At 40.9% G+C, this 13,326-nt stretch overlaps 1 protein-coding gene across 1 annotated transcript; it reads right to left on the reverse strand.

The window, feature by feature from the left end:
• Positions 1-12,705: 12,705 nt before the first annotated feature.
• LOC110940159 (copper transporter 5.1) lies at positions 12,706-13,326 on the reverse strand. The gene has a single exon (XM_022181720.2). The coding sequence runs from the start codon at positions 13,277-13,279 to the stop codon at positions 12,845-12,847; it is 435 nt and encodes a 144-aa protein (XP_022037412.1). The 5' UTR covers positions 13,280-13,326; the 3' UTR covers positions 12,706-12,844.

Consider the following 13,326-nt stretch of genomic DNA (forward strand, 5'->3'; position numbering starts at 1 on the left):
AAGATTCGACGAGCGAGAGCGGTGAGAAGATACGATTCGAATAACCAAAGCGGTAACACACACAAAAGCGATTCCATAGCGTTTTGAACCATTAAAAGGTTGATTAAGTAGGAAGACATGTTTATGAAAATCTTTTCACAACGTAGGTTTAACTATATTGGTGTCCACACCTAGCGCTATGAGAAGGCTTTTTGTTAGTTTAATAAAAGATTTTAAGTTATACATTTTAAAAGAATTCGGTGGTAAAATTAGTTTTAAGAAAAAAATTCTCCTATAACGTGGGTTCGAACTGAAACTCGATTGTCGAACCATCGTTTTCCAGGAGATTTCTTTTTGTTATTGCAAAAGTTTTAGGGAAAACTGGACTTATGAAACTTCCATTGGGCATGGAGCTAAACTGATTCGATGTTTTCTCCATGTGGTAAGGAAACTTCACTTGTCCAACGGTTTTAATAAAATTTTATAAAAATTGGTTTTCTTTAACAGTACGGAAAAATAATTTACATCGAGCCCCACGTGGCACTTTCCCACGAAAGTTTGTTAATATAATTAAAACACTTATATATAGGAAGTACCAGCGGCGTATCCACCATGTTTTGCCCATATTACCTCTGTTTCGTGAGGCGGTGTCACGCGTGCCGATAAGACACAGATAGAATTTCTTTTCCCTTGGTCCAAGCGATAGGATGCTAGACCGAGTCGTAGATAGAAGCGAGTCGGATGCAAACCAAGTGTCGATAACGAGTGCGAGTAGTTCGATGACACGAAACATTGATATGGCGCGTTGGGATAGACGACGATTGATAAGCGATGGCGAATGACGCGATTTTGACTGCGAATAATGCGATTTCGATTTGCTTCCACATAAACCACATGGCATGTTTCCACGAGAGTTGCTAAGATGGCAAACACCACGTTTCCCATATTAGTTTTGCCTCGTGGAGTGATGTCATGTACCCTTATACTACACAACTGTGATGATTCCCAAGCGATAATCGATGATCTGAATAGCGATAAGCAATTTGACCCTAATACATGATAAGCGACAATTGTTACGTTGCGATCGATATGCGATTCGATTGAGTTGAATACACCACAAACATTAACTAACATTAGCCCACATGGCCTTTTTCCACGAAGGTCCGCTAATATGGTTAAAACACCACCATGCCTCAGCCTTATTAGTTTGCCTCGTGAAGCGGGGTCGTGCGTGCTAACATAACACAGATGACACGAACATCGATAAGCGATAACGACACTCGATAAGAGTATCGAGGTGATGGGATAGGTGCGAAATGCGTTAAAGCGAAACGCGGCAAGTGATTTTCGATACTCGTCTAGCGATTCACAATAAGCGATCCACACCAAGTGTAACAACTCTCATTAAAATCCGTAGTTAGAATGATAATTACTCAATAAGGAAACCCTAATTGAGACACCCAAGTAATTCTACACTAACCCTAAAATTTTCATAACAACCAGAATCAGGATCAGGCCCCCTAAAACCCGAGGGGGGTTAAACCCTAATGGACGACTATCCTTATTATTCGTTGTCACAAATGAAATTGCATGCAACGTCGACTCATCAGGGCTAGATAGGTAACGAAGCAAGCCTAGTCTACTTTGACACCCCAGGCGATACGCGGGAGGTGCCACGAATTCTTCCGCGACACGCGGGAGATGCAAATTTTGGGTATAAATAGAGGACCTTGGGACTTGAATTCTGACACTGAAACGACTTTAAAATTCTAAATGTTCGCTGAGATATAGTCGAAATACTATAAACACACACACTGATCACAAAGTGCTACCACAATTCAGGGTAATAACTCGATCGCTATTACGATTCATTTTCCGACTGATCAATATATCCAATGGATGTTTAAGTGCCGCCCATATAGGGTTATACTTTGTCGTTCGTCGTTAAATCGATGGATGTTTAAGTATTGCACTTTGTCGTTCGTTGTGAGAATTTGATCTCGTGAGTTATCGTAAATGCTGTATTGATCACTAACCCGGTTTTGTGTGCATTATTATTTAAATTAGGTTAACAAGGCTAAACCATATTCTGTCCGTGTTAAATCTGCAATGTGAGTCATTCTCTTTTTATCAAACGTTTTGCAATACTCCAAATTATTTTCAGAATTATAATTACAGTGATTAAGTTTATGTAATCACCAAATTACAGCCAGTATGTGGGGTATTGTGCACATTACTATTGTTTTAATCACATTAGGTGGGCGAACCTAAAATTAAGTGATATAAGTCATTCATTGGGGCAGCCAATGGTGATATGACCACAGTCACAGATCCGGTCGAGTGACAAATACTGTGGGTAGTTGGTAGATATCAGAAACATATGTAAAAACTCTTAATACTGTAAATTATAATAAAACGAGTCATTTTAGTAAACTGAATGATTCACTCAGTATTTCCCGCTGACAAAACCTTTTCAAACATGTTTCAGGTGATCTATTGTAATTCAGGAAAAGTGCTGGGGAGCATTTCAAAGCTTAAGAAAGTGGCTCATTATAAAATAGAGAAATATGTTTTCTAAAAATAAAGATTTCTCAGTAAAATCCTGTTATTGTAAATTATTGGGGTTTTATCCCGAATTGTGAAATAAAATAATCGGGAAAAGTTTTTAGCTTTAAAACGATCCTGGTGATAAAATTCCGCTGCTAAAATCACATAAATAAATATCATGGGGTTTCTGTCCCGCGGCTCCTGAAACGGGTCAAACCGGGTCGGGGGCCGTGACACCAAGCGATAGAGGTTCACACAATAGTCAATAACCAGCGGTAGAGATTGCGAGATAAACACAAGATGCGATTGCGATTTGGAGCCACATAACGAGTGATTTAGATTTCCGAGATAGATTTAGCAAACCTGCGTTTGAGTTGCGCTATAGACTTACGACCAGTCTTGCGTTGCCCCAATTGCTCTTCGGGGTGAACTTACCTATGTTCATCGATGTGGCAATTGCGTTGCTTTCGCAGACTTACGAGAAGTCTCGCAGTGATGCGATTTAGTTTTGTTACGCCTTGCGATCGATATGTATTGTGTCGGAAATAACCATAATAATATAATAGGTCTAACAACGTCCAACTCTACATGGCACTTTCTTCACGAAGCTTCGGTAGTATGGTAAAGCACACCTTGCGTTACTGTCACACCCCTATTTTCCACGTGTCACCGGTGGGCCCGGTGGGGAGTATCGTGACGTCATTGATATCATCATAGTCAAACAACACAACATATAAAATGCACAGCAGAAGCAAAAGATATAGATTTATTTCAACTAAACAAAAATGTAATGTTTAAGTATTACAACACAGTCGAAACAGATCCACAGGCGGATCAAATAAAAAGGAAAATTGTTCAACAGACTTTGACATCTAAAGCTTGCGAGACTTGAGTAATGATTCCTGGAGTAGCCAGCCTATTTCGTCTAGCACCTGCACTTAGCCTTTTTGGAAAATACGTCAGTTTGCACTGGTAAATACAACTTAACTGACTCATTTTGAAAAGAGTTTGAAAATTGATTTAAATGCACTTCGGCAAAAATATTTTATAACTTGGGACAATTATTCAAAATAATCTTGTATACAGTTTTACTCATTTGTCGTCCATTAGGGCCGGTTTGTAGGGCCGGACTTAAGTTAACTGACACGCCACAGGTATAATGCCCACAAGGTCGATTCCTTACAGTGGGATACCAGTTTTTACATAATGCAGCTGTCAGGTGTACGCCTACACCCCGTGCTTAGGTCGTGGCCATTTCATGAATGATGCCAAGGATATCCGGGACATGGTCATTTAACCCCCAAGGGCCATACACCAAATAATACATATCAAACAGGTTATGTAAATACATCAATCACAATACGATTTAAATGACTACATACACCCGACCAAGCGGTACTTTTATAGTACCGTATCCCAAACCCGTATAGGGAAAATAAGTTAAGGGTATTTACCTGAGCAAAGTATAATTCAAATACAGCAAGTGCACGTAGCTTTTACTGGGCTCCTAATCTGGAACAAAGGTTTTTAATAACCTATTAGAATCCTAACGGGTCTTTAATTAAGTTTATACTTAGACCGGTTAGTTTTCAAAAGGAAAACACGGTTCAAACGCATGATAAAGCGAAGACCGGTTTAGAATGTGGTTTTGACCCGACAAGCTTGCATGCTTGTTTAATATGGGTAACTTAAACACATTCTGGATTTTGAGACAAAAACGATATGGTTTGACCCGTTTCGGCTATTATATGTAAACTAGTTACATAGACCGATCCGAACGCAAAACATGCGTAACGGGTAACCATAAGAGTCATGAACATGTTCCATAAGTTAATATGCCTTAAATATGTTGTGACATCAGTAGGATGTCTTCTATTATGCCCCAAATGATTTTAAACTCGAATTACACCTCGTAAGGGTATTTTGGTCATTTAAAAGGTTACAAATGGGTTTAAACATGTTTCTGAGTTTCGGATCTGATGTAATCAGTAAAAATACTTAATTTACTAAGTTATATCAGTAGGGTATAACCTATATGTGAAATTTATCATTTCTAACCATACTATGCTCCAAAGGGGCATTTTGGTAATTTTACTTAAGGTTCAAAGGTCAAATCTGGAAATCTGACTTCAAAACTTCTACTTACTGCTAAAGTATGGAAATTTACTTAAAACATCAGTAGGTATCAAGTCTTATATGTCTAATATGGTTTTAATACATACTATGCGTTTAAAACGCTTAAAATGGCGATTTTGAGCTATTTCCGGGTTCTTAAAGGGAAGCTGATATTTTTGCTATTCCAAAAGGCTTAAAATATTCTATTTATCATATTAGATCAGTAGAAAAAGGTTTGGGGTCAAAAGAACTTGTAAAACTCATTTTATAGCCTAAAAGGGCAAAACCGGCAACTCCCGAACCAAGCTTAGAACTCTAAGTTATGCTCAGCCTAAAAATAAATAAAAATCCTTAAAAATCCCAAAATATTATATTATATAAGTGGGTAATAAGTTTGGTATTAAAAATTGGGTTTAGATAGGCTATATGCTAATTATGCGGTTTATTTACTTAAAAGCTTCTTAATTACGCTAATGAGCATAACTATTAATCTAGACCCCAAACTGATGTCAAATTCTAGGGACAAATTTATAAATCAGTAGTGAAGGTTTCTATCCTTTCACTTTTTCAAAAATTACATTTTAAGACAATAAGGGCATAATAGTCAACATTTAAGCATTTAACGGAATCATGCATATGAATTGGATAACCAATGAACCAAGTTGTATAATCACAGAGGGTTATACTTTTAGGTAACTTGGTCCTAATAAAGCTCTAAGGCATTCCTAATTCATGCTTAAACGGGTCAGAACTGAAAGTCAAAGCATAAGTCAAACTATGCGACTTTCGGCCCCGAACCGAGCTTAAACTGAAAATTGTCGAGTCGAACATGTTTAGACATGTTCTTATATTAATTACCAAGTTATATGAGTGTCAAAACAGGTTTCATAGCTTACACATTAATAATTATGTGTTTATTTACAAAATAGCTTCCTGTTGACTTTTTGTAACCAAGTTTGACTCGACAATTGACCTAATTAAAGTGGGAATCAGAGGGAAACCTTTTTGGGGTTTAATGCCCACATAATTACCAACTCATAGGTACTTTCATATTGATAAATTACTGGAGCAATTAAGATTAATGACGAAGTCAAACCTTAATTACGACGGTTTGACTAAACGCTTATAAACTAAGCAAAACTGAATTAATGGAGGTTAAGCATACTTACAATAGTCCTAAGCACAACTAATGATCACTAGGAAGGATGCTTGAGTTCCAGGAACCTCCAAGAAGAGAGTTGTGAAGTTTACAAGTGAATGAGCAATTGAAGATCACAACCTCATGGCCTTATATAGGTTTCTTGGATCAATTTGATCATGCCAAACAAGTCTAGGGAGGTTATGGGATCATTCCAAGTGTCCCTACACCCTTTAAAACCATCAAACAAGCTCCAGGTATGAAAAACCACGTTTCTAAGTCGGTTAAACCGGCGGTACAGACACCTATGATGTTTTTCTGCATCTGGTAGTCCCAGGCGGCCCGCTTCAGGATATGTAAGGGTCTCACACAGGCCGCATGGCCCTTCTGATCCGGTTACAAAGTTTCACTAATTGCAGTTTTGGTCCCTGATCCTTCCAAACTTGATTTTAAGGTGGTTTCTTGCACTATAACCCCCAAACTTGACTTTTAAGGACCCCAAGTCAAAAAAAACTTTGTTTAGTCCCCGGTTATTCATACGTTCACCGAAAAGTCTTAAATTTCAATATTGACGCTTTTAACCCCTCGCATACGAATATTGTCATAACTTTCTCATACTTAATCGAAACCTTGTGAAATTTTTTATCACACACTCTTGTGAGTATAATTTATCATTACAAAGCTTCGGGTCCGCTAAAAGATCACTCAGAGGTATACTTTAAACATGTTGACACATTTAGCCCCTGCAGTTTGTAATTCCTCACTTTCTTTCACAATTAGCTTCGTATGATCCATGATTTATTCGTTTAAGGGTATAAACATCTTGTAGGGTTATTAAAAGATATATTTATCTATTGTTGACATTTTGAACCCTTATATTCACATACTTTCTCTATTTGTCAACTTTAGTCCCTCTAATTCAATCCTTTACACGTTTTAAGTTCATGACACGTGTAGATATAATATTGGACATGAATTTTCGAGGTGTTACAGTTACCCTTACTACTTATGTCCCGTGATTTGGTGTCATGCTTTGTTGACATGGCCAAGACGCTTATATATAGGAAGTACCAACGGCATATCCACCACGCTTGACCATGCTTTCAAACGTTATGGCACCATTAGAATTTCCCTACGATCTCCGTGCACTAACCAAAATAATCCAGTGTGCACCCGCGATTAGTTGTTCCTTGCACGTCTATCGTACCTCGTTCTAAGAGTGTTGTAAGGGTAAAATACATTATATAGTACATAGTGCTAGCGTTTAAATGGTGCGCGAGTATACGAGAAATAGGATCCACATGCGACGATAGGTGAAATGAGTTCCACACATAAAAGAAAATGAAAATGACGGCGATAAGTCGTATTATTACAACAACACTAGAAGCAAAATAACGTTGCTGTGGAGGCCTTCTGGGGAGACTGCGGTCGTTGCTGAATTTCCTCAAAGCTGCGGTCCTGCGCGGCAGTACTGCGTATGATGACCATACCAGTGGCAATTTGTGCAATAGCGACAATTTGCTTCTGGCGGGTGATGATACGTGCACGTGAAGCACAGGGGATGGGGCCCATTGTAAGCACGTTTCAGTTGAACTGGGACTGTTTGGAGAGGTTCTGGTTGTGACAGTCCAGTTGTTGCAGAGTCTAGGCTCACTGTCTTTCGCTTGCGGCTAGGTTGTGCTTCCTGAGATGATGCAGTGTCGTCGGCGGATTCGTCTAGTGATTCAACGGAGACATTGTCGGAGCGATCCTCAGAAGAACCTTCAGAGGAATCGTCAGATGAACCATCGGCCGATTCGCCAGAGGAATCGTCGGATGAGTTGATGATGATTGCCTGATGAGCTTGTTTGACAGGCTTCTTGGAGAAGGATCCATCCAAGACTCGTTTGTCGTTGATTTCTGCAGCCAAGCGATAAGCTTCTTCGATGGTAGAAGGACTTGCAGCTTCGAAAAAATCACCCACACACTCAGGCAAGCCGCGGATGTACTTTGGAATGGCTTTTTCTGAAGTGTTGACTTGACTTGGGCAAATTGTACTAAGCTGCTTGAACCTTGCGGTATAGCCAGCATTGTCACCTTCGGTTTGCTTGATTTCCCAAAATTCGTTTTCTAGCTTCTGGACTTCGTGAGGAGGACAGTATTCTTCCTTCATGAGTTCCTTCAGCTCATCCCAAGAGAGGGTGTAAGCTGCGGAGATCCCACGTTTGTTGCGTTCGGCGGTCCACCAGTCGAGTGCTCGTGATTGAAATGCTCCGGTAGCGCAAGTAGTACGGAAACTATCGGGACACCCGCTTTGACGAAGGGTAACTTTGATAGAATCGAACAACTGGAGTAGTTGGGTCACACCTCCTTCACCTGTGAATTCCATCGGGTCACAGGCTTTGAAGTGTTTGTAGAGAAAAGTAGATTGCGGCGCTTCCGTCTTAGAGTCCTTCGAGGCTCGAGAGTTGCTGAGAGAGTGCACTTGAGCGACAATTTGAGGAATGAGCTTGACCACTTCCTTGGTCACAAGCGAGGCAATCCTCTTATCGGCGCTTCGTTTGGCTCTTCTCCTAGCTGTTCGTCTCGAGGTAGAGTTGTTGGAAGGCATCTAGACAGAGAGAGATTTGGAATGAGATTCGATCATAATGATTTTGAGTTTACGATGCGATTGAGCGCGACCGAAACTGGTATCGCGCAATATAAATAGATTTCACATAGGAGCCACATAGGAGACACGAAACTTCCTAGACTCTCACACAATGATTTGGTTGTACTTAGATATAGATAGTTGTAGTTTATACTTACACACATATATTATGGTTTAGAACGCGCGAGGATGCGTTGAGAGAGAGAATGCGAGAGGAAAAGCGGGCAATGACATCAGTTTTGTTGCGAACATTCGGTCTTTGTTTTGGATTGCGATGGCTGTGCGAGTTGTGCGTTTTGTAAAACAGGGAGCGAAAATTGATAATCGTAATTAAACGCATAAAACGTAACTAAGTTCATCAAATCGTAAAATTCGGCGAGTCGTAGGCTTAGCAAAGTACTCGGAGTGCCTCGGGTGTTTTAGGTGTCTACTACCCAAGGTAACCCAATCACACCCAACAAGTTCGTGCACGCGCGTTGACTTTGGAGACTTATGCTTCCACTGGGATGCAACTCATGGCATTCGTCCTCTTAATCCTCGCGTGGCTCAAGTCATTGTGGTGGTCGGGTCCTTGGTGAGAGCTTTTTCAAAACTATTTTAGAGAGTGGAACGGTTCATTAAGGTACGGGTTTCACCCCTGACTTAACAGTTTCGTTCCCAATTGTGGTTGTGCTCATCGAATGAATTCGAGAGCTCCACTAGAATGTCGAAATGGAGGATTTTGTCGAGGTATGGATGTCACTCCGAACTTGACAAAAGATCCTCGTGCTGGAAAATGTGCTGAGTGGGCAATCCTATCGAGAGTTATTGGTTTTCTCACCTGATCTCGACTGGATCACTCGGTTGTGAGATGCGAGTATTTTTGAAAACATGTGTATTGTGTCAGCCTTAGGAAAGGCTAAGTAGTATTTCAGCCTTAGGAAAGGCTTCTTCGTGTGAAGCCGTAGTGCGCGGGGTTCACACAACGTTGTAGATTTAGCAATTTCGATCGAAAGTATCAGGTAGGCGCAATACAAACCCTACCGGGTTCGTACGAGTCAGCCTGTGGGTGCTTAGACTATAGACTAGGCCAATTTCTAAGACATCGACCCGGACTAGGTCGAGTCTTGCCTAATTCCCTATAGTTATGGCTCTGATACCAATTTGTCACACCCCAACCGATGGCGGAATCATCGGGGCGTGGCACTAGGCGAATCGGATTGCTCAAGAGAATCCATAACAACTATATTGCGATAATATTTATTACATTCGTTATCCCATACTAACAAATAATACAATCACATAAGTCATCACATATTTCTGGTCCTATTGAACAATTCAAATCCGACAACCCAGATTTTAGGTGAGTTTCTAGACTTCCTAGCTTGATTTGATGAAAACTTCAACTAAACCTGCAACATACGTTAAAATATTGTCAATACAAAAGTATTGGCGAGTATACAGGTCTGATATGTAATAGTATAATAGATTAAAAGTGCTGCGAATTTCCTCATGCATAAACGTAATACACGACATATATACTCACAAAACTGATACTACCAGCTAAGTCCTCGATGCTCGATTCTTCGATGGCATAACTAGACCCCGTCGGGCGCAATAGTACTATACTAGTCGTGGTGGGACGTCACGAGTATAAGTCCTAGCACATATGTAACTAGCATCACATATATCTATGCAACAATTATTCGCAAGTGATAAATTGATTGATTAAATGATTCGTTGATGAGTTCGATTTATAAGGAACGTATGTTACACCCAAAATTTCGATAAAAAGGGGTCAAGTATACTCACAGTGCGTATTAGACAAGTAAACACAGCTTGGTTGAGAGTGCGTCTGAGTTATCCTGATTACAAATTGTTAAGCGATGAATAACGCGTTAAATAGTGGCGAGATAACCGAAATTGGTTCGGACATTGATGCTTGGGCTCGTTCGGTCGGCTGGACATATGGGTCGATCGGTTACCATGCTATCCGATCGGTTAACATGTTGCCCGATCGTTCAAATGCTGTCCGATCGGTTAGCATGCTGTCCGATCGGTTAACATGCTATCCGATCGGTTAACATACTGTCCGATCGGTTAACATGTTGCCCGATCGTTCAACATGCTGTCCGATCGGTTAGCATGCTGTCTGATCGGTTAACACGCTAGCCGATCGGTTAACATGCTGTCCGATCGGTCAATATGTGGTCCGATCGGTCTGTTGAACCTTGGTTGCTGTTCGATCGGACAGTAGTCTGATCGAACGGCAATTTGTTCCATCGTCCTGATCATGTCACACTTGATGGGTTTTGAAAAGATTTCAGGTGATTTGACTGAAGTGGCGTGTCATCGCGTTAAGTCACTGAAGCCCCATCAAATCCGACCCGTTCTAACGGCCGGGAACCACCCCGTTCCATCAGATCTGGCCATTCTTGATGGGTTTTCTCATGTTTATCCCGAATACACACCTTGGCTAGGTTATGTAGATCTAGATGAGATTTATTATAAGACGGGTGAAGTCATTTAGATTCGAGCTGGTTATCGTAAAAATGAGGCCACTCTTTGAAGTTCTTGTGAACTCTTGATGACATCATCTTTAAAACATCTCAAATCCATGGAAATCACATAACTTCTTGATTAGAAAACATAGTTTTAGACGAGATTTATGTAAAAACGTATGGAAACCACTCGGATCCGGGTCGTTCTTCATGGGATGACATCACTCTTGAAGTTCATAAGAACTCCATGGTGACATCACCCTAAAATGCCCAAAATCCAGATATTTCATAGTTAAAAGTGGAGATTTTAAAGGTAGAAAGGTGGAGGAGTGCATATAGATCAAAGAAGTACAAGATTTGAGTTGAAAACTTACAAGAATCGCGAGAAATCGAGAGATAAAGGGGTTGGAACGTCTGGTCGAGCAGCAATAGTGACAACAAGTGTGTTGGAGGTGAATGAGGGGTATTTATAGGCAAGGAGGAAGGAAAGGAGGGCAGGTCGGCCTGGATCGGACGGCCCGTTTGATCGGCCGGCCCGTCCGGATCGGACGGCCTGTCTGATCGGTCGGCTCAGCCGTTCGGCCGGCCTGTCCGATCGGCTGGCCCAGCCGTTCGGCTGGCCTGTCCGATCGGTTGGCCCAGCCGTTCGGCTGGCCCATCCGTCCGGAGGCTTCCCGATTCTCGTTTTTGGTGCGTTGCGATAGTTTTGGTCCACATTTCCATATATTTAGATCATTATTTATTTATTTATTATAATTAATCATAAAAGGGTCGTATATACGTATCTATATATTCAATATTCGGTGCGATGATCGAGTTACGCGTGCCTTCGAGTGCGTTCTTCGATGTGATGTGCCACAATGATTATCGGGGTACTACTTGCTCGTATTGCCATCATCGTCACGATGGCTGGAGGCATGGTACTCACCCGATAGTCCTTGTTAGCGTTGATTGTTTGTGAAAATAGCTTGTAATAGTGATAGAATATGCGTAATTATTCGATTATACTACGACATAGCGATGTATCTGATATTGCTACATTATGATCCGAATCTCTGGTGCTAGGCGTAACGAGTATAGCGACTAGTAACAACGCATGAAAGTGCGGGTTGTTACACGCAGACCTTTTTTAATGAAAGGTCTTCGAGAAAACAGACAGTCTTCAGACCTAAAGGTCTGCGCACGGTCTGCGCGGCGCAGACATAAGAGGTTCTGAAGACCTTTTCAGGAAAAACAAACACCATCTAAGTGTGTCACTCATGCATTAATGATGTGACAGCAACTGTGTCTGAATGATTAGACCAAGTACAACATGTGTTACTGCCTTAATGTGGGGTTTTATTGGGGCTCTAAGGGGGGAAAACAAGTAAAGTCATGCAAACGCCACCATATAAGCAACCATTGTTCACCTTCTTCGAATAGTTGCCTCACACCCGCTAGCCCATTCGAGCCTCCACGTGCCCTCTCTGGTGCCCCCAGTGGATGTGTTCGCGCCCCACGTCCTGTTAAGGTTGCACGATTGATGCCCCTAACCAAATCCATAACACATAGCCTAATATATGCTCTGAAGAGCATTAGACTTATGTCAAGTCGTGTGGATTATTGGATCGATATTCGAGCATGAGCGATATTTATATTGTGAACAAACACATATTCATACAATAAATAACACATACATACATAAACCTACATGTATATGAACTTTTTATTTTATTTTCAAATTTTTAAAGTTGGTTTAGTCATCAACACTAGACAAAGATTAATAACCTTAGACTATTGCAAGTAACTCATTGAATAGCTAGGTTTTTCATGCCAAATGTGACAATCATGATCCAACCAATATAATTAAGCATTAAAACATCAAACCATACATTCATGCATATATTACATCTATACCCACACATATCTCCCATATTCTATGTTTTCATACAAAACATAAATCAACACCAAAATAGATCAACAACAAGCACAACCATCATCAAGAAGCATGATTTGTTCATCATCAGAACACCTAAACAACCAATACCCGACCGCCAATCCAACGACAATCGCCACAAACACACCACCATTAAACGACATAACCGCAAGCATCAACAAGTAATTGATCCCAGAGTTTATCCCAAAGAGTACTGATCCAACAAATCTTGCTCCCCTACCACCGCCCGAGAAGAAGTTGGAGTAAAGCAGTGGTGCTTTTTCGATGGCCACAGCCGCAGTGGTTGAGGAGGTGAGGAGGCGAAGCCGGAGACGGTGATCCTCCATAAACTGAGAGAAGATGGAGAAGAGGAATAATATTGTTAAGGTGAGGAAGTAACTGAACCATGAGTTGGTGGCCCATGAGTTGATGAATAGAGTGAGGTTGTTGCTCCAGTAGAAGGTCATGTGCATCATTGTTGTGTGTTTGTTTTCCGGTGAGTTAAGGTGGCTAAATATGGAGA

This window comes from Helianthus annuus, chromosome 5 (assembly GCF_002127325.2).
Source record: "Helianthus annuus cultivar XRQ/B chromosome 5, HanXRQr2.0-SUNRISE, whole genome shotgun sequence".
In the NCBI taxonomy this organism is placed as follows: domain Eukaryota; kingdom Viridiplantae; phylum Streptophyta; class Magnoliopsida; order Asterales; family Asteraceae; genus Helianthus; species Helianthus annuus.

Bases quoted from the DNA above. Each gene is read 5' to 3' on its own strand.
- LOC110940159 (XM_022181720.2), bottom strand. From the start codon at position 13,279: ATGATGCACATGACCTTCTACTGGAGCAACAACCTCACTCTATTCATC.